This window comes from Diabrotica virgifera, chromosome 8, assembly GCF_917563875.1.
Source record: "Diabrotica virgifera virgifera chromosome 8, PGI_DIABVI_V3a".
Taxonomy (NCBI): domain Eukaryota; kingdom Metazoa; phylum Arthropoda; class Insecta; order Coleoptera; family Chrysomelidae; genus Diabrotica; species Diabrotica virgifera.
Genome location: NC_065450.1, coordinates 133,444,400 through 133,469,329, shown reverse-complemented (window position 1 = coordinate 133,469,329; position 24,930 = coordinate 133,444,400). Strand labels below are relative to the sequence as shown.

Genomic DNA, 24,930 nt, shown 5'->3' with positions numbered 1-24,930 from the left:
TGGGGATTTTTTGTCCGGGATTTTTTGTGGGGATTTTATGTCCGGGGATTATTTGTCCGGGGATTCTTTGTGGGGATTATTTGTGGGGATTTTTTGTGGGGATTTTTTGTCCAGGGATTTTTTGTCCGGGGACAATTTGTGGGGATTTTTTGTCCGGGATTATTTGTCCGGGGATTATTTGTCCTAGCTCCATTTTTCCGAAACTACTGGCAACATCGTTTATTATTTGTTATACAAAAATTTTTACTAAGCAAAATAAAATATTGAAATAATAAATATGTTATTTTATTTTAAGTTTTTATTAAAGAAGATCAAATAGAAGAATACATGAGAAGAACAATAAAGGATGAAGCCAAAAATGTATGTAAGGATGGGGCCAAGCAGGGAAAATGTAAATGTAAATGTAAAATTAGTAATAAAAGATTATTATTCTAAGTTTTGGACATATTTCATGTCATGGGACATGAAATTACGATTGGCAGGGATAACCAGACACATGAACTAAAAAGAAGAATCGTTCTTGGGTGGGCAGCATTTGGAAAACTGAGAAAAACTTTTAAGAGTGAGTTGCTCATATGCCTAAAGAGAAAGGTATTTGATCAGTGCGTCCTCCCAGTTTTGACGTACGGATCAGAAACACTTACCTTACCTAAAGCCTCGGCTACCAAACTAAGAGTAACGCAGAGAAGAATGGAGCAGTCAATGTTAGGAATAACTCTGCGAGACAAAATCAGAAACGAAGAAATCAGGAGAAGACAAAGGTGACTGACGTCATCAAAAGGATAGCTAACTTGAAGTGGAGATGGGCAGGACACATAGCGATAATGACACATAGGCGATGGACAAATAGGTTATTGGAATGGAGGCCAAGAGAAGACAAGAGAAGCGCCGGTTGACCGCCTACAAGATGGACAGACGACGTAAGAAAGCTAAATAAAAGCTGGATGAGAGCGGCGCAGGATAGACGTGGTTGGAAATGAGGGGAGGAGGCCTATGTTCAGCAGTGGACTTTTGAGGCTGGATGATGATTGTAAGTTTTTATTATTACCTCAAATGCGATTAAAATAATAATTCCGGTACTTTTCGCAACCTAGTTTTCCATTTAGGTTCAAATGGTGACTTGGGTGTTACGTAACGTTTAGGTAGGGGGAGGGGGGTACATAAAAACGTTACGGTGCGTTACCTGGGGGAGGGGGGGTCAAAAATCTTCAAAAATTGCGTTACGTAATACTTGAACGCTCCCTTATTGGAGCATTCTCTAGTGACTCGATCTATAAGGAATTGAAGATCTTCGATATTTTCAGCCATGATCGCGGTGTCGTCTGCATATCTGATATTGTTAATAGTTTCTCCCCCGATTCAAACTCCACATTGTCCTTCCAAGGCTTCATTAAAAATTATTTCTGAGTATACGTTAAACAAAGTTGGGGATAACACACAACCCTGTCTACCAGAATAGAAGCTTCTTGATTCCAATATATATGTTGTAAAAGTCTCAGATTTTTATCATATATTCAAATCATTTCTAGATATTCAAACAACCTATCATGTTGAACTCTATCAAACGCCTTCTCAAAATCTATAAAGCAGAGGTAAATTGGTTTCTGTACTTCCCATGATCATTGAAGTAATGTTAACATTGAGAACAAAGCTTTCCTTGTTCCCAATCGTTCTCTGAAATCGAATTGTTTGTTTCCCATTGTCTCTTCACATTTCTGCTTGATTCTATTAAAAATTATCTTAAGCAGTAGCTTGAGAGAGTGGCTCATGAGACTAATTAGTCTAAAGTCTTTACATGATGATATATTAGGTTTTTTGCGAGTGGAATAAATGTAGACTCTAACCATATATGTGGCATCATTCTAGTTTCGTATATATGGTTATAAAAGTTTGTTAGTTGTAAGACATTGTAGTCATCCAGAAGTTTGAGCCAGTCTGATGGTATTTGGTCAGGGCCTGGAGATTTCCCATTTCTGCTCTGTTTGATGGCTTTCTCTACTTCCGCTTTTAAAATACTAGGACCAGTATTCGTATACCTACTTTGTGGTGTTAAGTGGTGGCCTCGTATCCAGGAAGAGCTCTTTTATATAGTTAGTCAATTCTTCCTTTTTTTCATCCAAGTCGAGAATTATTTTACCTTTGGAGTTTCTCATAAAGTGAGGAGTTCTTTCTCTCTGAGTGTAGGTAATTTCTTTAAGCTTTTTATGTATATTAAACTCGTCATGTTTTCTTTGCAGTTCTTCCATTTCACGACATCTTTGTTCCATCCAGTCCTCTTTTGCTCGCTTAACCTCGTATCTTATTTGTCGATATATCGATATTTGTCGATATATGCAGTATATCGATATATTAATAGATTATCAAGTGGATAAAACAAATAAGACCACTGGTTGTCTGAATGAAATTCATAATTTACAAAACAGTTAATAATAACATACGCGATAGAAACACGACCCGACATAAAGAGAAGAAAAGGAATGTTAAAATAAAACCATTTCGGATGGCCCTAATTTACATATCACTGCACCCGCACATATTTGTTACGTTGATGTTGAAAAAGCATTTGACAAAGTTAGCAATACCAAAATTGAAAGAAAACAAAGCTCCTGGATCAGATGGCATACCTTATGAACTTTTAAAACAGGGCGCAAAAAATCTGATCTGTAATATAAGTAGGCTAGAAGAACTGTTTTGAAAGCAGGTGAAACTACCAGAAGACCTATTTACAAGAAAGGAGACCAAACAGTTTGTGATAACTACAGAGGCACTGCCCTGCTAAAAGTGACCTAAAAATATTGGCCTACATTCTTTACGATCGACTGTCTGGATATTGTGAAAGCATAAAATAGGCAAATACCAATGTGGGTTGCGCAAAGAAAAGTCTACTTTTCATCAAATATTCCTTCTACGACAAGCTTTGGAAAAAAGTGCATTTGTTTGTGGATTTTAGATGTGCCTATGCTAGTGTGCCTTTAGCAATTGAAAGAAGAGCATTTATGAGTCTTAGATCTATTCTGAGCAGTCCTCAGCTGAATTTACAACCAATAAACAAGTTCCTAAAATGTTAGGTGTATGCTGTATTACTATATTTATGTGAAACCTGGATCATGAAGGTTAACATATTGAACAAATTAGCAGCCTTCCAGATGTGCTCATATCGTAGAATGCTCAGAATATCTTGGGTTAAACGCATTTTAAACACAGATGCCTTAAACAGAGCAGGTCAAGGCGAAGGTGAATTAATCAAGCTGATAAAAAAGAGAAACCTTGAATATCTCGGGCATGTAATGAAAGGTAGTAGATACAGGATGCTGCAGGTAATATTCAACGGAAATATCGACGGACAAAGAGGAATTCATAGGAAGAAATATACATGGCTCCGAAATCTTCGTCAATGGACTGGCTTATCAGCACATCAACTATTACATGCCGCGCAAGATCTAGAACGATAACGAGTGTTAGGAGTGTGAGTGTGAAGTTGATAAATCAAGGCGAAGGATACAAAGGAATGGAATCTGATTCTGGAACAGGCCAAGACCCACCATAGGTTGTATAACCAATGATGATAATTTGACAAAGATGGACAAAAAAATAAGACCAAATTCGAAAGATAAAAAACCTGAAAAAACTTTTGGACAAAAAACATAGACAAAAGAAAGGAACAAATGTAAAACGTGAATCTCGTTAAAATCAATTGTGGTTAATTGCCATACAAAATATTATCTAAAATAATATACTTACTAATATTTTTGATAATATACTGTTAAAAAATATTGATAAGATAGTAAACTGGTGGAACCTAATAGATGCAAACATTTGCTTAGTAATATGTGATCGGTGAAGTCCATAAGAGAGGTAGGAACGTTATTTCTAGTTATTTTAGCACATAATATTTATTAATAGCACCAACCTACATAAAATAATTGTACTTTGGGTAAACTTTTAGCATAAATTGTGTTGATAAACAACTTAATAATTAAATTAAAGGTTGGTATTTCATATTATTTTTGTATATATTTTTTCTATTCTTATACTATAGACAAGGCGAAAACGGCGGGTTCATTGGAAAAAATATTCCCATGAGATTTTTTTGCATAATCACATTCGTGAGACATCCCAGAATAAGGTTCAAGAAGTCGCCCACGCGAAAAGTGGTCCAAATCTTTTGAACAATTTTTATTTGTTCAAATCTGAAAAATCAATATTTTCGACCTGGAAGAATTATTTTAGGGTTTTTGGACCATTCTGGACAAAAAATATCTCTTATAATTTTTCTCTAAATTTAATCGTTTTCGAGTTATAAGCAATTTAAAATTGAAAAAAACAAAAAATGGCGATTTTTAAGGCTTAATAACTCGGTTAAAAGTTATTATCATAAAAGTCAGAAAGTAACTAAATCAAAGCTAAAAGCCCCTACAAAATCCTAAAGAAATTTCTGTCATTATTTTATTACTAAGCTGTTATTTTTACGTAATAATAATGAGCGCCATGCACGTACTAGGTGGCCGTCAATTATGAGTGCGAAAGAGATGCCATTCCGGCAGTCCAATCATGCATCTTACTCGCACTCACATTTACAGCCGCGTTAATACGATCTTACCGCTCATTATTATTACTTAAAAATAATAGCTTAGTAATAAAATAATGACAAAAATTTGTTCAGGATCTTATAGCACGGGCTTTAAACTTTGATTTAGTCACTTTCTGACATTCATAATAATAATTTTTAAGCGATTTATAAGCCTTGAAAATCGCCATTTTTCGTTTTTTTCAATTTTAAATTGCTTATAACTCGAAAACGATTAACTTTATAGAAAAACTATAAGAGATCTTTTTTTGTCCAGAATGGTCCACAAAATCTAAAAAAAAATTATCTGGGCCAAAAATGTTGGTTTTTACAATTTGAACAAAAAAAATTGTTCAAAAAAATTTGGACCACTTTTTGCGTGGGCGATTTCTTGAACCTAATTCTAGGATGTTTCACGAATGTGATGATGCAAAAAAATCTCATGGGAATAGTTTTTCCAACAAACCCGCCGTTTTCGCCTTGTTTACTATAATATATCAATTATGATGTCACTACCTGTATCATAATGAACTTCATTATGATACAGATTTCATTAAGATATAGATTGTTAACCAATAGAATCAGAATCGCGATATGGCATTCGCGATAAAGGTGGTACACGCGCAGTGACCAATGGCGAGTCAAATACATACGCTTTGACAGTTCTCAATATGTAAACAAACTGTCAAATTGACAAACTACTTAATTTGTTTGCGTTACAAAATTAATAAATTTGAATATCTAACAATAAAACACTGAAAACGTTTGTTTTCTATACTTCCACAAAATTTATTATAACTAAGTGACTACAGCTGTTTCGGCGGAGTGCCTTTCTCAAGTGATATAGTCACTCCGCCGAAACAGCTGTAGTCACTTAGTTATAATAAATTTTGTGGAAGTATAGAAAACAAACGTTTTCAGTGTTTTATTGTTAGATAAAATGAACTTCCATCAAGTAACGGTCGAATCCATCAAATTTGAATATATTTTTTGTTGTGAATGATCATAGAAAAAATAGTGTATACAACTGGCATTTAATTATCATTTTGAAGCTCGTACTCTATACGAAACTCGCCTCATACGGCTCGTTTCGTATCCCTCATACTCGGTTCATAATGACCATCATTAAATGCTCGTTGCATAATATTATACTATTATAATGGCATAGATATTAATAATTCAGCCAATCTCAATCAGAATATAGTGTAATGTGTAGTGTGTGTGTGTTGAGTAAATGCCTTGTTACTTATAAAAGTCGACCTCAGTGTCTTTACAAAGGGATGCTAATTGTATGTTTTAAGTTTATCCATTGATATAGAAGATCGACATTTGCTTTAAAATTTTTACAATATTGCCCATGACTTTCCCAGCTGAAACAATAAAATTCTAGTTACAAACAACTTTCCGGAGATAACTATTTCCATGTAAATATCAAATTAGTCTCACAATAACCAATTCTTAAGCCGGCTACTCACGGCACTGCGGCGTCGTTAAACTTTTTAGAATTCGACTAATTATTGGCAAAAATTTTGATCGTGTGTGATTGTGCATTCAAATAAATCGTACAATTTGATCGCAGGCAGACTGCAATACTGCAGAAATTGATATAACCGACGATCTTGTCGAACGACACCGCAGTACCGTGAGTGGTAGGCTTATTATGTAGATACCGACTATTCGGTATCGTACAGATCGACTACATGTTTGTCCTCTAACATCGGCTTTTTTTATTTTAATTTACAAATACATTTTTTATTTCGTGGGCGTACTGGGAAAATCCACTCACAAAAAACTCACAAAAGTAAGTTTTGAGAAAAACGAATTTAAACATTATTATACCTCATGACTTCCCTCTTAAAAATCGGGTACCCTGGCTGTTCAAGTTTTGATACCTGGATATGATTTTGAAGAATGTTAACCACAGGAGGTGTGCACATACATGTACATAAAAATATTTGGAAAACATTATTTTATTCATGAAAAAGATGGAGTTAGTTGATTTTCTTTGTCATTGAATGTACCAATTTAAACACGGTGGATGACGAATTTGGAGATATACGGTTTTTCTGTTAACATATCGACGTTTGTGGATTTAATGGTATTAAAATGTCAAAATAAAAAAAAATGGAGTTAGTTGATTTTCCCAGTACGCCCACGATTTGGTCTATTTTTTAGAATGTGATATAGAGCGAATTATTTAGTTTAAACATATTATATGTAAATACACATTATCTACCTAAATATCTACAGGTAGTAGATAAGGCAAAAATGTCGAGGTGCAATATTTCGGATTTAGTTATGTTTTTTTTTTCATCAATATAGTCTAGGCTATAAATAATTTTTCTGCAAAAGTTATAGAAAATTTTTGATTTTCGAAATGTTAGCCTTACAAATGATCGGACCAAAATTCAAAAACTGCGTGTTGTATTCTTTGAAAAATAAGCCGTAATGACCAGTTCGTTTATATTTTAAGTACTTGCGACTTATTTTTTTCATACTAACTGTACTTCCACTTTTTACAACAAACTACACCACTGTTCGCTTTAAAACAAATAGCCGACCATTTTGGACATGAAAGAAGAGGGGGGGAGTTTAGTTTTATTGTTTTTAACAAGAAGCATAGTTTAGTCTTTGCGATAACCAAATTGATTCAGTTAAGAACGTTTGGTTTTAATATAGCCTAATAATGGCTTTTAAGAAAGCAGCTTTAAAGAAAACTTAAAAAATAGTTTTATGGCATATGATTTCCAGACATAATAGTCTTGATGTCAAGTAGTTTTAATAATAGGTTTTATTAGTCATATTAGGAGAATCTTTAAAACTGCAATAAAACTAAAAGGTCACAAAATAGAAACTAATAAAACCAAATAGTCTGGAAGTTCTTCATAAAACTGATTAGTTTTAAAGTGAACTGAAAATACACCGTTTTAAAACAACAATAAGACACATTATCTGTTAAGATTAATTAGTTTTATTTGATACTCTTATTAGATACTTTAAAACTAGTGACAAATGCTAACAGTTTTAAAGTTCTGGCAGTATATCTACAAGGTAACTTTAAAATCCTTATCTTCATATTTACCACAATAAAACCTTTATAAACCTTAAATAAAACTAAAATGTTTTTATTGTGCTACTTGGGTATTTTTTAACAACTAGGTCTGGATCCCGCGTACTAAAAAAAATTATATTAATAGCAAGCTGAAAATTGGTTAATAGCTTAACAATGTCTAGTCGGGCAAACTTTGATATATGGGAACAATGAAACAGGCAAATCTTTAATTTTGGAACGTGATTTTAATTGTAGAACGTGTCATGCTGACAAGTTTATGATTATGAAAACTAGCAGGTTATTTTTAAGTTTATTCAATAGCAAACTTTATATAATTTATGAAAAATTTTTTGTCCGACAAATATGTTATCCATTTTAATAAGTCCGACACGTAGAACATGTCAAATGACAGGAGTTATTTGGTGATAAATAACAGTCTGATTATTGCATGAGAGTTTAATGAAAGGGTAACAATACAATTGGAATTTCTGCCCCACAAAACACATGGGAAGTTTTCGGAGTCTGACGTTCCAAACCTGTAACCTGTTCCACAATTAAAACTTCCCCTTTTCCAGTGTTCCAGTACATCAAAGTTTGTCCGACTAGATGCCGTAGATATTAACAAATTTTCAGCTTGCTTTTAATAAAAAATTTTCGGTACGCAGGATCCAGGCCTATATACGCCTTCCAACTGTTACGGGCATTTTTATATTTATAATGTATTAGGTATATAGGTAATACGCAAAAAAACCATTTGCAACCTGGCTGGGTTCCGAATATGGCATTTTTTGCCTTAAGTATTTCCCCGGGGCATATTGTTTATTCATCACCATCATCATCCAACCTCTTCCATCCACTGCTGGACATAGGTCTCTCAAACAAAAATAATCTGTTGTTTATACAGACCAGTGATACCTCTGTATTAACACGTAGTAGTACAGAGTACTAAGTATACTCAAGTATCTGAATCCGTATACATTCTCAGACCAGAAAACTCTTGGCGCCATCTAGATGTTAAACCAATGGAGACGTATATAAACTCCCGTTTGGTTCCGTAGCTTTCTGTATATTTATCAATCAACGCTTTAACCATGTAATTTAAAGGTCTTTTGACTCATTTTTGTGACTAGTTCCATATACTAATACTCAGATGTTCTCACTGATGATGGTCTGATAGGACCTAAAACTTTTTGATGTATTTTTAATTTTTAAATTTTTTTATTTTTTAATAAAAAATTTATATACCATTTTACATTCAAAGTTTTTAAATGTTGAATGGGTTGCATGTGAGAGTTCATTTTGAATGAAATAAAAGACAGACGTACTCTCAATAATTTATTGTAACTGCTGACGACCGGATATAAAAATCTTTAAAATCATCACATTTTAAAAAATTGTATATATGACATTCACTTTAGTCTACTTCACAAACAAAAAACAGGCACAGATTTGTTGGTTGTCTTTCAACAACTGTCTCTTCACCCTCAAGAATTTCCAAATTCCATAAACTTGTTTACCTTTGCAACATTCTCCATCTATTCCACTATATCCCGTTAGCATAACTTAAGCAAGAATATGATGTTAATGAATACTGAGGAAGTAGCTTCTTGTAACCGAATCATTTAGTGACTTGTAACCGTTGACCTGAAGATGCTCTGCATACTTTAGAGAGCGAAACCGGTCGTCGGAAGTTACAATAAATGATTGAGAGTACGTCTGTCTTTTATTTCATTCAAATTTTTTACTTCAAACGTAATTTTAAATTATTTTATCATTTTTTCTTTTTCTAGAAAGGAGTACCGCTCAATTAGGACTGTTAATAATAATTGTCAAAACTGATGGGCTCAGCATCAAGTGGTGAAACTAGTAAGTAATTTAGTTATTCAAATTGACTCAACCTTTATTATCCTTTATTATGTCCCATTAAATGAAGCATTTAAAAACTAAAGATTACTGACCGCTTTTTTTTAACTGGCTTATCTGGAGGAAGTCAATAGAAAAGTCATACGATCTCATGGGTGTATCTAAATGTTTATTGCGTTATGGTTTCCTATTCAAATTTTTTTTTTATTTTCAAGTAAGAAAGAAATTAAGAATGTTTTCAATTGTTTATAATTGAGGCGGTCGACGTGAGACAGGTACATAGGGCTCATGTGCCCTTTTTAGTCAGAATGAGGTCCGCCATGTTTCCCCTTTACAATGGTGTAACTCTCATGTATTTATATTTAAAAATGAGGTTGGTAGAACTGTTTGAATATTACTGTGAGGACTGTTTTTTCACTTATGTGATTGTTTATAGATATGGTTTCTGCAGGTGTTTTGTATTTGAGTGAAGTTAACGTACCGATGTTATTATTCCCTTTGTCATCCAATCCAACCAGACTCATGAACTGAAGAGAAGAATCGGTCTTGGGTGAGCAGCATTTGGAAAACTGAGAAAAACTTTTAAAAGTGAGTTGCCCACATGCCTAAAGAGAAAGGTATTTGATCAGTGCGTCCTTCCAGTCTTGACGTACGGATCAGAAACACTTACCTTAACTAAAGTCTCGGCTACCAAATTGAGAGTCACGCAGAGAAGAATGGAGCGGTCAATGTTAGGAATAACTCTGCGAGACAAAATCGAAAACGAAGAAATCAGGGAAAGAACAAAGGTGACTGACGTTATCGAAAAGATAGCCAGGTTGAAGTGGAGATGGGCAGGAAACATAGACAGATTGGCGATGGACAAAGAGGTTATTAGAATGGAGGCCAAGAGAAGACAAGAGAAGCGTCGGTCGACCGCCTAAAAGATGGACTGACGACTTAAGAAAGCTAAATATAAACTGGATGAGAGCGGCGCAGGATAGATGGGGTTGGAGAAGAGGGGAGGACTATGTTCAGCAGTGGACTTTTGAGGCTGATGATGAACGTTCCGATGTTGTTATTGTCTTGCGAGTTTTATTGTTTTCGCCCATTTTGAAACAAATATGAAAACGTTGAATTATCCACGTCCGTCTGTCCGTCCGTACGAAAACACAACTCCTCTGCCATTATACCAGGTAGAATGACAAATGAGGTGTCAAATGGAAGCTTATAACCCAAGGATGATATTAAAAGGGATATTAAAATTTTACCTCGGACTTCCGGTTTTACAGTTGTAACCGCAAATACTGTTTTAAAGTCGCTGAAATAGTACAAGCAATATATTATTCTACGCGCCTTATCAAGATGAAATTTGTTACAAAAGTACGTTTAGGCCTGGAACCCGCGTACCAAAAAAAAAGTTGATTAATAGCAAGCTGAAACTTTGTTAATAACTTAACGGTGTCTAGTCGGACAAATTTTGATGTACGGGAACACTGGAACAGTGGAAGGGAAGTTTTAATTGTGGAACAGTTTAAAAATTTTGAACGTCAGATTACGAAAACGTCCCATGTATTTTGTCGTACAGAACATCCAATTAATTTGTTACCCTTTCATTAAACACTCATGTAAAAATCAGACTGCTATTACTAACCAACATGATTCCTGTCATTTGACATGTTCTTCGTGTTCCACTCATTAAAATGCCCAGTTGGTGATAAACACCAGTCCGATTTTTGCATTAGAGTTTAATGAAATGGTAATAAATCAATTTTGAGTTCTGTCTTACAAAATACATGGAACGTTTTCGTAGTCTGACGTTTCAAATTTTTAACCTGTTCCACAATTAAAACATCCCCTCTTCCAGTGTTCCCATACATCAAAGTTTGACCGATTAGACACCGTTAAGCTATTATCAAATTTTCAGCTTGGTATTAATCAACTATTTTTTGGTACGCGGGATCCAGGCCTAGTTGTTATAAAGTATGATCGTAGCGGTAGCGTTTCCTGTTCCCAAAGTTATACAAAAAACTGTGGACTGTATAGATTTTAGAAAAAAGGAGTACAACAGTTTCATCAATGCAACTAAATGTCCCAGACCAAAAGTGAACAAGAAGTAAGTTAAGGATGTTACAAGTCTCTTCAGATTCTTAAAAAATGAAGATGATATAAACTTAATTCAACATGAAATGTTGAATGGATAGTTTAATAATATATTAAAATTGTATTATGTAGGTATGTAATGTATTAAAAAAGTATTTAATTTTATAATGCTTCTTGTTCTTCACATGCAACTTAATTTCAATCAAAAATACCCTGTTCTATCTAAAAAGGGCTTATAACAGCTTTTTGTATATCCTTATTTTTAAACATAAGCTTCATTTTCATCGATTTCATACTTAGAAGATGGCTTTCTAGAATAATATTTTTAATGTATAGGTAGCAATTCTCAATTTTTAAACAACAAATTAGTATCTATAGCAACAAGTTAAAATTTCAAAGTGGTTTTTCTTAAAAACCACTTTTGTCGTATGTGCCCTTCTCACGTAGACCGCCTCAATTACTATAATAACTAATAAAAATATTTAAAACACATTTAAGAATATGAGATTATCTACTCTATGTCATGTTATGTATAAGTTTTTAGTTTGTGAAAACTGTCATTATAGACAGCAGTTCGTGAAAGGTTTAAAGTGTGCGTGCAGTAACAGTGTATTTTAAATGGGATTTACTTTTTCGCACACTTTCAATGGGTTCTTTTTTGGCACACTTTCATAGAATCAAATATCCAACTTTCGTGTTGTCATGGTGATGACAATATGAGCAATGACTTACAACAAAATGTTTGACAGTTTTGTGATTTGAAAGTAGTTAGGATTTTTAAATGTCAAAGTTCTAAAAATTGTATAATAGAAATGAATTCCAGTGACGAAGAGTTACAGTTTTTTTATTTGTTTATCGTAGATAAAATATTGTATGAAACTGTGCGTGCAGTACTTTTTGCGAACACCCCACCTCCGTGGGTTGTCGTGTTTGATGCCATTCGATATATTTTTGAAAAATATTAAACACGTATTTTTCAGTTTTTCGATCTGACGTTCATTTCACAAAATATTCTCTTTTTTGTGAAACTTTATGACTCATCGCCATTTCCTTAGGCCCCGCTCATTCGTCATATTTTTAAAATATACACTTATGTATGTACTTAACCTACCTCATCTTAATCTGACGATTTCGAGTTTGTCTAATGATAGATTTTTTTGGAATCCCTCTTAACGAATTCTCCTGTATTAAGAGTCCATATAGGGGTACATTTGCAGGGTACAAGTAAAGAATATATACTCTCCTAGAAGAAGCTTTTATATGGAACAGATGATCACGTTTACTTGTCACTTCAAAGCAGGCTTGTTAACGAGGGATATGGCGTAGGGTGCATCGAAAAAGGCGAAAAAAATTTGTTTTTGCGATGGAAAAGTAATATCTCACAAAAGTTGCCCAATCAACTGTTAAGTATTTTGGTAAAATTTTTTTTAAATTGGAAAATATCTTCTGCCCTCCCCCCCCCCCAAGACAATTAAAAATTTTGAAAAAATGTTAACAGACGAAAAAATTTTTATTTCGAAACCAAAATATAATAGCTCACAAAAGTTGCTTAACACACTATTTAGTATTTTAGTAAAATTGCGTTGAAATAAAAAAACATTTTCTGTCCCCCACGACAACTAAAAATTAGAAAAAATACATATGCAAATTTCTTTTGTAAGGGAAGTGTAATACCTTATAGAACTTGAATAAATAAATTCGGTTTAAATTGGAAAATATTTTCTGGTTTCACATGGCAATTAAAAATTTTACTTAAGAAAAGTATACTAAAACATTCTTTTATAACAAAATAGCCTAACTTATCCGTCTCCCTGACGTCACCCAAGTATTTTAATACTAAAATAAATATAAAGCAAAGTACAAAATTAGGTACCTATATAAATATTTCAAAAAAATATGGTAAAAGCATTCTATTCGAAGATGTCTTCCGATTTAGCACTAAAGTGAGGCATAGTTTTTCTGGAATCAATTCGAGTTTTTATAAATCCATCCCTCGAGTACGCTCCACAAACTGCTAGAGAAGCTTGTGTCACAAGTTTGACACATCATTCTACACATTGTTTGTGGCAGTGATATTTCTCAATCTCAATGTTAAACGGGTCTAAGTTAGGATTCTTAATAAAATCTCGCAGATTGTTACTCTAAAATCTAGAGAATATACAATAGGTGGTTCTGTAAGGTGATATTATTGTTAGTTAATTAACTCAAAGTAGTCGTTTGAATCAAAATTTTTATAGGAGAAAGCTTGAAGACCCAAACGTTTTTTGATTTGGTCACTGGCAAACTTCTTTTGATGTCCAAGGGGTAGATCATTTGAATGTCGCAGACATACAAACCACTGAAGCGGTTTTTTAAGATGTTCTTCTAACAGCCGTATTACATCACCATTAACGCCAGTACTTACGACTGTTTCGCTGCTGGATTTGATACTTTCTGATATACCAGACAGCGGATACCCATATCCGAAATATTTGCACCCTGGCTCATGCACAAATGTTACGTGTTGTTCCACGATCGATTGACCATAAAGCTTGGAACTGTTTTTTACTTGAGCTAAAGTTTTGTCTTTGCGTCGGTAACTTTCTTCTTTTACCGTTGTTCTCTCTGATTACATTTGTTTTTGTTTTCCCTATCAATCGAGCTTATCACAATTTTTCTGGGACCTCTTTGATTTAATAGAAATTCGCGGTCATCCAGAGGCACTTTTTTGAGATTTGCTACAAAGACAATTAATCAGAGTGTCACATTTGCATGCTGCAAGTTTTACTTTTGTTCTTAAAGCATTGAATTTTATTTTTGTAAAATTTACTGTTTTGCATGTTCTTAAATGATTTCATAAGTTTCATATATTTGTCATGATAGGCTTTTAAAAGCTGAATAATTCTTGTATGTTAAATTATTGGAATTAAAGCCTTCTCCATATTTCCTCCAATTTAATTGCAACCTGTTCGGCAATACCAGAAAATTCTGGCTCTTTTTTGATGAGTTTTTTTATCCTTAATCAACCAGAAAACTTCCTGGTCCTGATTCATCTATTTTAAAAATCTTTAATTTACAAACAATAATAATAACAAAGTAACGCACCGCACCAAACATAAGCGAAAATTACACGCACAGACTCACAAAGCGGGAAATTTCAAAGGGGTTGGGGAGACTGAAAAAAACAAATAAAACTTTAAATATCGTTTAAATTTGAAATTGACAACATTTTATGTTTTCTTTAATTGATCTTATATCGAGTTAGCACATATTTTTTTCCAAATATAATAAATTGAAATTTCCGTAAAAATCAGATATTTAATAAAATTCAAGTTCGTTGGGGGGGGGGGCAGAAGATTCGCTTAGAAAAAAATTTAAAAATACTAGTATGCTAAAAAATAACACTAGCAACTTTTTCACTCTATTACATATAACATTTCCAACTTTTATTTTTTCGATGCATCCTGTGGCGGCCGCGGTGCGGGCTGTGGTGAGATCGCGTAAGCTCCGTATTTTGAAGCTGCGTTTTTTTAATCATTCTAAACAGAAAAGCTCTTTAGTAATTTTTCTCTTAAGTTAATAGTTTTTGTTATATAAGCGATTGAAAATTTTGAAAATTGCGAAATCGGCCATTTTTAACCCTAAATCGGACATTTATCTAAACATTTCAAAGTTGCCAAGGTAGGTAGATATTTTTTAAACATTGATTGATGAAATCCCAAAGAGTTTTTTGCAATACAATATCGGAAACGCCTTTGTTTTTTAATTGTTAATCAAGCGGGCGCGACACTGTAGTATAAGTGAGGACGTTTGAGGTGGCATAAATTCATTATCTCGAGAATGGGCTAATTTCAAGAGAAATCCTCAGACAGGTCGATTTTTATTTTTAAATTAGGACTTTTTCGCATATATATAATACTAGTGACGTCATCCATCTGAGCGTGATGACGTAATCGATGATTTTTTTAAATGAGAGTAGGGGTTGTCTGATAGCTCGTTTGAAAGGGTATTTAATTCTCTATTCACTAATATAAACATTAACATAATTATTTATACAGGGTGTACAAAAATTTTTTTTTATTAAATTAACTTTGATTAAATTTGACAAATAAAAGAAAAAATTTTTTTGTACACTCTGTATAAATAATTATGTTAGTGTTTATATTACTGCATAGAGAATTAAATAACCTTTCAAATGAGCTATCACACAACCCCTACTCTTATTTAAAAAAAATCATCGATTACGTCATCACGCCCAGATGGATGACGTCACTAGTATTGTATATATGCCAAAAAGTCCTAATTCAAAAATAAAAATCGACCTGTCTGAGGATTTCTCTTGAAATTTGCCCATTCTCGAGATAATGAATTTATGCAAACTCAAACGTCCTCACTTATATTACAATGTCGCGCCCGCTTGATTTGAAATTAAAAAAACAAAGGAGTTTCGATATTTTATTGCAAAAAACTCTTCAGGATTTCATCAATCAATGTTTAGAGAATATCTACGTACCTTGGCAACATTGAAATTTTTAGATAAATGTCCGATGTAGGGTTAAAAATGGCCGATTTCGCAATTTTCAAAATTTTCAATCGCTTATATAACAAAAACTATTAACTTAAGAGAAAAATCACTAAAGACCTTGTCTGTTTGAAATTATTCAAAAAACCTAAAAAAATTGTTCAATGCAAAAAGAATAATTTTAGGAAAATCCCCTAATCTTTCCCCTCGCCTGGCAAGGTCTTATGCTCTTTAGAATCGCCTGTCATTGTACACATTTCTTCTAAATGACTTACTCAAACACATACTTAAATTTAAACCTTACAGGAGAAAGTTTATTTTACCCCCTAAATTTGCACTTTTCGATTCACCTGGTAGATACACGCCTGCCAGGTCATGGTTTTTAGCCTTGGTGTGCTACGAATTATCACTAGAAAAATTTCTAGCCTTACAGGACGACCGTTAGTCGGAGGGTTCACTAGCTCTTAGACTATCAGGTCTATGCACCTACTCAGTGGGAACACAAAATCCTATGCTAAAAGGTTACAGGGCAGTAGCCTTCTACTCACGTCTATATTCTTTGGTACAGGGTTTCTCCCCATGTGATTTTATGACGCGCTCGAGTAACTGCAAAAATCCCCTCGTGGGCTTCCCTGCCAAATTAAACTATCTGCGCCGTTTGAACCTTTACAAAAAAAATGCACCATCTGTAATAAGAAATAAATCATAAAGATATTTCAGTGGATATGTATATAGTCCAGGGCGCATCTGTTTTGAGATGGACGTTGAGAGGTGACTCAAATTTTTTTGCAGAAATTGCTTGAAAATAAATCAAATAATAATATTTGAGTTATCCTTCCTCTCAAAAAGGTCCGGAACATTGTTTAAATAATCAAAATGTCAAAAATTGAAGGAAGAATTCGATTTTTTTCTTGGTTTTTTGATTATAACTTTAAAAGTATTCATTTCCTAGAAAAGTTGCGTAATTAAATTTCCTACAATACAGAATTGGTTAAAAATTTAAAAAATGGTCACCCTAGTTGCAAAATAGCAATAAAAACCATACAAAAACAAGTATTCGCATTTTACGTTTTTCAAACATTTATGCTACACTTACGACCTTCATATTTCACCCAGAAAAACTTTATGATACAGTAAAACAATACGGTAAATTTCATTAAGATCGGTTCAATAGACTTTGCAAAATAAATTTTGCAATCCAGCTTCCGGAAAAAAAATTCATTTTTTCAAAATGTTACAGGACTGAAAATAAAGCAGATAGCAAGTTTAATTTTTTTTGCTTATAGAAGTGTACTATGCCTTTCATTTGCAATTTTCAAAATTAAAATCGATTAATTAACGCGGCGTCAGAAAATTTTTGAAATAAACAATAATTTTTGGTGCTACGCGTAGGACAGCGGTGTTCGATTCACACAAGTTGATTTCCACCAAAATTTCTTCCAATCTTTATCTAATATATTATTATTTTACTCTATATTTTGTTGTATTTTAATATTTTAATTCCACAAAAAACAAACTAATTTTATTATTGTTTGTGAAATATTGTTTAAACAATTGCATATGTTTAAAAATAATAAACTTTTATTATTTAAGTTAAAATATATGAACAAAGAAAGTTTTTGCTAATAAAAGTGTTATTTCAAAGGATAGAGTATGTGTCTTTATTTTGCGATAAACAAATTTATTTATTTATATCGAAATGTAATAAAAATTAAAATGTATCAATCATTATCAAAGGTCATTGGAATGCCCAATCAGAGCAAACTATCCGCTGTCCTGCGCGTAGCACTAACAATTAATGTTTATTTAAAAAAATTTCTGACGCCGTGGTGTTAATCGATTTTAATTTGTAAAAATTTCAAATTAAAGGTACGGTACACTTCTATACGCAAAAAAATTTTCAACTTGCTATCTGCTTTATTTTCAGTCCTGTAACATTTTGAAAAAATGAATTTTTTTACCAAAGCTGGATTGCAAAATTTATTTTGCAAAATCTATCAAACCGATCCTAATGAAATTTACAGTATTGTTTTACTGTATCATAAAGTTTATCAGGGTGAAATATGAAGGTCCTAAGTGTAGCATAAATGGTTGAAAAACGTAAAATGCGAATACTTGTTTTTGTATGTTTTTTTCACAATAATTGCTATTTTGCAAGAAGGGTTACTGTTTTTTAAATTTTTAACCAGTTTTGTATTGTAGGAAATTTAATTACGCAACTTTTATGTCAGTACAACTTTTCTCGGAAATGAATACTTTTAAAGTTATAATCAAAAAACCAAGAAAAAAATCGAATTTTTCCTTAATTTTTTGACATTTTGATTATTTAAACAATGTTCCGGACCGTTTTGAGAGGGAGGATAACTCAAATATTATTAGTTGATTTATTTTCAAGCAATTTCTGCAAAAAAATTTGAGTCACCTCTCAACGTCCAAATGTACTAATATTTTTACAGATGCGCCCTGGTCTATAACAAAGTTTTAATTTTTAGATCCCGTGAACAATAGTAGTCACACTTCTAGCACGGAGCAAGTGTCTTCATCTATTAAACTGTTATCGTCTGATCAAGAAAAAAGTCAACCACTAAAGCTGTTTATGAAAGAAGCAGGTAAATATTTTTCTTATGCAGTACATACAGTATATCCCAGTAATATGGAACAATATGAAAAACTTTTTTATTATTAAGGTCGCGGCATTCTATCGTTCGCAAAATATTGATTTTAATGGTTTTAAAAATGAACAATTCACACTGTCTGGAACGTACCGTATCAGACACCTTTCAGTACAATCAGGTTTTCGGAGACTGGCCTACGTGCTGGAAACACTACGTGCATGATAATATGCCGCGACCTTTAATTTTACGTAAAAAGTCATTCTTCATAAAAAATTCTGAATGGATTCAACTATCAGATATCAAATTTTATGAATATTATACGAGGTATGTCAAAAAATATGAATATCGCTCAAGAGTAGCTGTATTTTTCACAATATTGAAAATTTTTATCCTGAATAGTTGTTTGACGAACTATATTCTAATATGCAATTACAGCCTTTTAATTGAAAAAAATAAATAAATAAAAATTTGTTATTACTATTTGAGGTGTGATTTTAAGGTTGTTGACACAGGGAATGTAGGTCAATAACTTTTACTTAAGTAACTATGGTTTAATTCCTAATACGCAATTAATGCACCTAAGAATTTTTTAATTTCATCCTTTTGCTACAAAGAATTTTTTGACTTCCGGGTGATACCAAGAACCCAAAAATCGTTAAAAATAAAAAACTGGACAGCGTTGTCGCGTGATACTCATAAGCTAATGAAATCTTTTTGAACTTTTTGTTCCACATTATCCAGTGACGAGTTCTGATGTCCATTGCAAAATCCATTTTTTAAGGTGTCTGTAAAAATTTGCCACCATTGGCTTATTTTTCAATATTCTTCCTTAAATTTTTGTTAGAAATCTCTTGAATTGTAATAGTTGTACTTAATAAGCTTATTTAATTTAAAAATAAAATAAACGTACCATATTTAAAAAAAAAAATAAAAAAATGGTTTTGAAATGTTGATTTTAAACCATACTCCCCCATGTTTCAAAATCAATAAAAACAAATTCTTGTTTTGTTTGACATTGAGGACGAAGACAGGGTGTAATGTAAATAGAGGAAATAACCAAATATGGAATAGTGCCCTAATATGGAATTCCTTGATTTCTCCGAAAATATAAGTTGGAAGCGCACTACAAGACCATCCTCTATTTCAGTCGCTCTCTTTATTACCGTATTCACACCTCTGTGTCAGATGCGCGAACGATACGTGTCTGAGAAGCGCGTTTTGTTTTATCGTCTCACAGAAAATTTCAAAGGTATATCAGGGTGTCCAGAAACTCTACCGACAAACGAAGACAGGACTTCAGATAATTTTAAGACAATTTAACCCAATTCACTTAGTCCGAAAATGCTTCCTCAGGGAGCTAGAGTTCTTTGAAGATGGCGTCTTGTAATTAGCTTTTCTTAAATACCTCCAGAACGCAAAAATTGGTATGCACATTTACTTTTCAGAGATGGATCGACTCCATCCATTGCGAATTTCTAGTACCGATCATAGGCGTCCATTTTGGGTAGGGCAACGGTTATTTTATCGCATAACTTTTTTTTTCTTTTATGCATTTTTGACACTGGACTATTAAATTGTGAGGTATTCTAGTACAAAAAGGTACTCTTGCTTCAAGTAGGTAGGACACACCGTGTTCTAGAAAAATTGATATGAACATTTTTCGCTTTTTGAATTAAAAAAAAATTTCAAAAAAAACTGTTTAGAAAGACGAAAACTAATACATTTATTTATATTCCAGAGATAAATCAATTTCATTAATTGTGAATTTCTAGTACTGGTCATAGGCGTCCGTTTTGGGTAGGTCAACAGTTATTTTATAACATAACTTTTTTGTCTTTAATTTTTGAGCATGTTTGACACTAGATTATTAAATTATGAGGTATTCGAGTACTAAAAGTTACTCTTACTTTACGTTGGTAAAATACATCGTTTTTTTTTAAGTTTTTGAAATTTTTTTTTCAAATTTCAAAAACGAATAACTTTCAAATCGATTTTTCTAGAAAACGGTGTATCCTACCGACTTAAATCAAGAGTACCTTTTAGTACTAGAATACCTCACAATTTAATAATCCAGTATCAAAATGCAAAAAAATTTAAGAAAAAAAGTTATGCGATAAAATAACCGTTGCCCTACCCAAAACGGACGCCTATGATCGGTACTAGAAATTCGCAATGGATGGAATCGATCCATCTCTGAAAAGTAAATGTGCATACCAATTTTTGTTTTTATAAATAGAAGCGTTCTGGAGGTATTTAAGAAAAACTAATTACATGACGCCATCTTCAAATAGCTCTAGCTCCCTTCGGAAGCATTTTCGGACTAGGCGAATTGGGTTAAATTGTCTTAAAATTATCTGAGGAATCTCCTGTCTTCGTTTGTCGGTAGAGTTTCTGGACACCCTGTATATTCAACGAGTATTATTGGTTATTATGCATAAATACAGACTTGTTATGCTATTGCCTTTATTAATAGTAATACCTTTATTTTGATATTTTATGACCTTCTGTAATTAAAACATTACGATTTGAAAAAATGTTGATACTAGTTTGAACTAATGTACAAATCCAAATATGGACAGTCGTTGGTGCCTAATTATGGAATAGTGGATTAAGTGTAAGTGGGCTCATTATGATTGTGCTGGTCCAGAGTTTCGTACATGGATCTGTGATGTCTGCAAGTGAATTAAGCTACTTCTTTTATTTTTCACAATCTTCTTATTTAAATTTATTTGATCTCAGATGTTTATGAATATTTTTGTTATTGATATGTTGGTTTATGCCTATATTCCATATATGGGTACCTATTCCATATTTGGTTACTCATTTTAGATTTTATTTTTTTGTTCGATTTTTTTTGTTAATTAAGATATTTGATAGAAGGCTTTTAATTACTACATAAAAATGTATGACTGATGTGTCATAACGTTAAATTGATTTCATTTCTATAAAGGTATTATTTTAGATCCCCAAAACAAAAGGGTATTCCATAATGGCAGCTAATCTGGAAAGCTCAACGTAGGTGGCGCTCGTGTAGTTGGAGGTCACGTCAACTTACGTCAATATTCAAATCAATCTATTTCTAAGTAAATATTGCATAATTTTTTTCGCTGTGTGAATAAGATTTGAAAAAATAAAATGCATCAATATTCTGCAGTTCTGCTGTGCATTTGTGCTTATCGAGAACATCAGGACACAGGTTTTCCAACGATATTCTGATGGGAAAAAAGTGGATTGTAACAATAAGAAGGGATAAATATGTGCAGACAATAAATTCACGTATCTGCAATAAACATTTTGTTGAAGCAGATTACGTATTGGCCCTAGATTCGACTGTAAGAAATAGAATACTTCACTATAAAACTCAGGTCAAAATTTACGCAAGAAATAAGATATGCAATTTTATATACATTCACACTGTTGCCACATCTACAATCGCTTTTTATGGAGCGAAAATATAAAAAAAATTATATTTGAAATAATAGTATAGAAAAATGTGAAATAATAATTTGAAATAATTCTCAAGTTCTCAATATTTTTTAGTGACTAAAGTATACCTGACCAAACCTAACCTAGCGTAATCGAAAATAATATAAGCAGTTAATAACTGAAAATTTAAGTTACATAGTACCTTTAAAATGACTAAAACATAACCTGATCAAACCTAAATCAAAAATAATATAAACAAGTTAATAACTGAAAATTAAAGTGACCTAGTACCTTTCAAATATTCTGTAGTGACTAAAACATAACCTGATTAAACCTAATCCTAAATTTTTCTAATTTCAACTTAAATTTAAGGTCGCCTTTCACGTAGACAAACAGCCAAATAATTATACTTAATTAAATTAACACATTCTATATTTCCATAAAGAATTATAATTTTTTTTTAAATAAGGCAACATTGCAGAATCAACTGCGCTCAACCCATGCTTAAACTAAATTTACACCAAATGCGCAACTGTCATGGCGGCCATATTTTGAAAATATGTGAAAATACATATCACATTTTTAAATGAGATAAACACAAAAATTAATGCTGAGCGCACTCATTTGTGAATTTTAAATTGATAAAAAAGTAAGGCAGATATCATATACACAGTTGTCAGGTGGGAGGAGTTGATCAATACAAAAAAAAAATTTCGCTGTGTTTATCATTCGATAAGGGCTTCTTTTTTTCCAGTAACTCTCTCATTCCTTCTCCTCAATTCGTTTTTCAACGCACAAACAGTCCAAGATCCGTATTTTTCTGCCATCATTTATTATTTATTACATCGTAAACAAAAACACCATATACAAACTTCACGAATTATCAAAACGTTGACCCCCAACTACACTAGCGCCGACAAGCGGGAGCAACCGCGTACATAGCTGCCATTGGCGAGTTTCCTCTACTAAAGGCGCGTGCCGAAATGGATATCGGTTTCGTCGATATTTACAGGATTTATTACTTTACTACCAGATACAACAGTAATGCATACAAATAAACTTACTATTTTTGAATTGTGACTGTCTATCTTTACATTTTTGTATTGCACGTAGTTGCCAGATTTCAATTTGCATTCCAAAAGGTATTTCGGTTTTTTTGTCCAAACGGTTGAATTTAGAAAAAAATGTTATAAGACTTTTTTTGCTTTACATGGTGCCTTCTACGTATACCTTTAAAGAACGCACTATTCTCGGAGACACTCTGTATAAATAACTCCATTGTAATAAAATCACCCTTAGCATAATTACCCAGAAAGGTTAATCAAGTACAAAAACTTTGTTTTAGTATGTATAAGAAAGTTTTAATTTTTAGATCCCATGGACAATAATATTAGTCAAACCCTTAACACGAAGCAAATGTCTTCCTCTATTAAGCTGTTACCGTCTGATCATGAAAAAAGTCAACCACTAGGGTTGTTGAAAGAAACAGGTAAATATTTTTGTTATTTTTTGTATAGATAGTATCTATAGGTAGTGTACTATACATATTATGTATAGTATACAGGCTATACACTCCGTGCGGAGTTGAAGCCACTCTTATTGAGCTCATTGACTCATTTATTGTGGTGAGTCACTCCACATTCTTTCTACTTTCCAGTTAACTAGTCTAATTTAGGGTTCCTCTTGGCGTCCTCTGTTATTTTCCTCCATACATCCTGTTCCTGAGTTCGAGTTTGGCAAGCGAGGCGAGAGGTCGTGTGGCAGGTGTATTGGCGATAAGGTAATTTCGAATTCGAAACCTATCACAATAAAAACACCGGTTTTTTAAAAGACCTATCGTTATCGATAATCGTTAAACTTAAAAAGCGTTCTTGTGCGAAATAAAAATAAACTTCTAAGTGTATAATAATAATATTTATATTAGTGCTGAGGTTAACATTTAATTTAAAATGGCCAGTGGCGGAACAGGAACAATCCGAAAGGAAACCTATAGAAAGAATGAAGAACTATCTGATAGTGGCGACGAAGAATCTAAGAAGAAAAAATATAAAGAAGATAAATTATATTTTGAAAAGAGTAACCTGACGAGACGAACACCGAATAAAAGCAACGACACAAATGAAGAGATGATAAAAATGATGCGGGAAGTTATGTGGAAAAATGATGAAATGATGGCAGAAATAAGAACCATACGGAAAGACCAAAAAGAAACGATGGAATATATTAAGGAGCTGAAAGAAAAAAACGAAAAATTGGAAGAAGGTTTAAAAATGGCAAACAATAGAATAGAACAATTGGAAAAAGATAGACGGAGAAATAATATAGTATTAAAAGGCCTAACACTAGATGCTACCGACGGAAAGCCTGTAAAGGAGTCAGTAGAACACTTCATAGGAAGAAATCTGAAATTAGAGGTCAGACTGAGAGGAGCGGTGAAGATCGGCGACCAAATCTTTGTAGCAGAAATGGAAAACCTAACGGATAAGATGAGTGTACTAAAAAACAAAGGAAAACTGAAAAATCTACAGGGACAAAAGGTGTATATAGAATCAGATTTAACAAGAAAGGAAAGGGAAATACAAGCAAAAATTAGGAAAATGGCAAAAGAAGAAAAAGACAAAGGTAATACTACGAAGATAGGATATATGAAACTGGAGATTAATGGAAAGGAGTGGAAATGGGACCATAATAAAGAGAAACTTATACTAACTCACAGAAATATCGGGGAAGGGACTTCAAAAAACTAAAAGAAAATAATGAGACCGGACCCACAACAATGACAACCAAGGCAATGAATGGGAAAAGCGATAGGGAAAAAGATGAT

At 32.8% G+C, this 24,930-nt stretch overlaps 2 protein-coding genes across 3 annotated transcripts in view; one reads left to right on the top strand and one right to left on the bottom strand.

The window, feature by feature from the left end:
* LOC126889483 (prostasin-like) overlaps window positions 1-16,737 on the bottom strand; it is an 89,067-nt gene extending 72,330 nt beyond the window's left edge. Inside the window, exon 1 of the mRNA XM_050657820.1 lies at window positions 16,614-16,737. Within this exon, the coding sequence (XP_050513777.1) occupies window positions 16,614-16,646 (33 nt within the window). The 5' untranslated portion in view covers window positions 16,647-16,737. The remainder of the gene's footprint in view (window positions 1-16,613) is intronic.
* LOC126889480 (methyl farnesoate epoxidase-like) overlaps window positions 3,800-24,930 on the top strand; it is a 243,605-nt gene continuing 222,474 nt past the window's right edge. For both annotated transcript variants that reach the window (XM_050657807.1, XM_050657806.1), the window contains exons 1-4: window positions 3,800-3,855; window positions 9,410-9,485; window positions 18,558-18,674; window positions 23,479-23,595. In XM_050657807.1, the coding sequence (XP_050513764.1) occupies window positions 9,458-9,485; window positions 18,558-18,674; window positions 23,479-23,595 (262 nt within the window). In that variant the 5' untranslated portion in view covers window positions 3,800-3,855; window positions 9,410-9,457. The remainder of the gene's footprint in view (window positions 3,856-9,409; window positions 9,486-18,557; window positions 18,675-23,478; window positions 23,596-24,930) is intronic.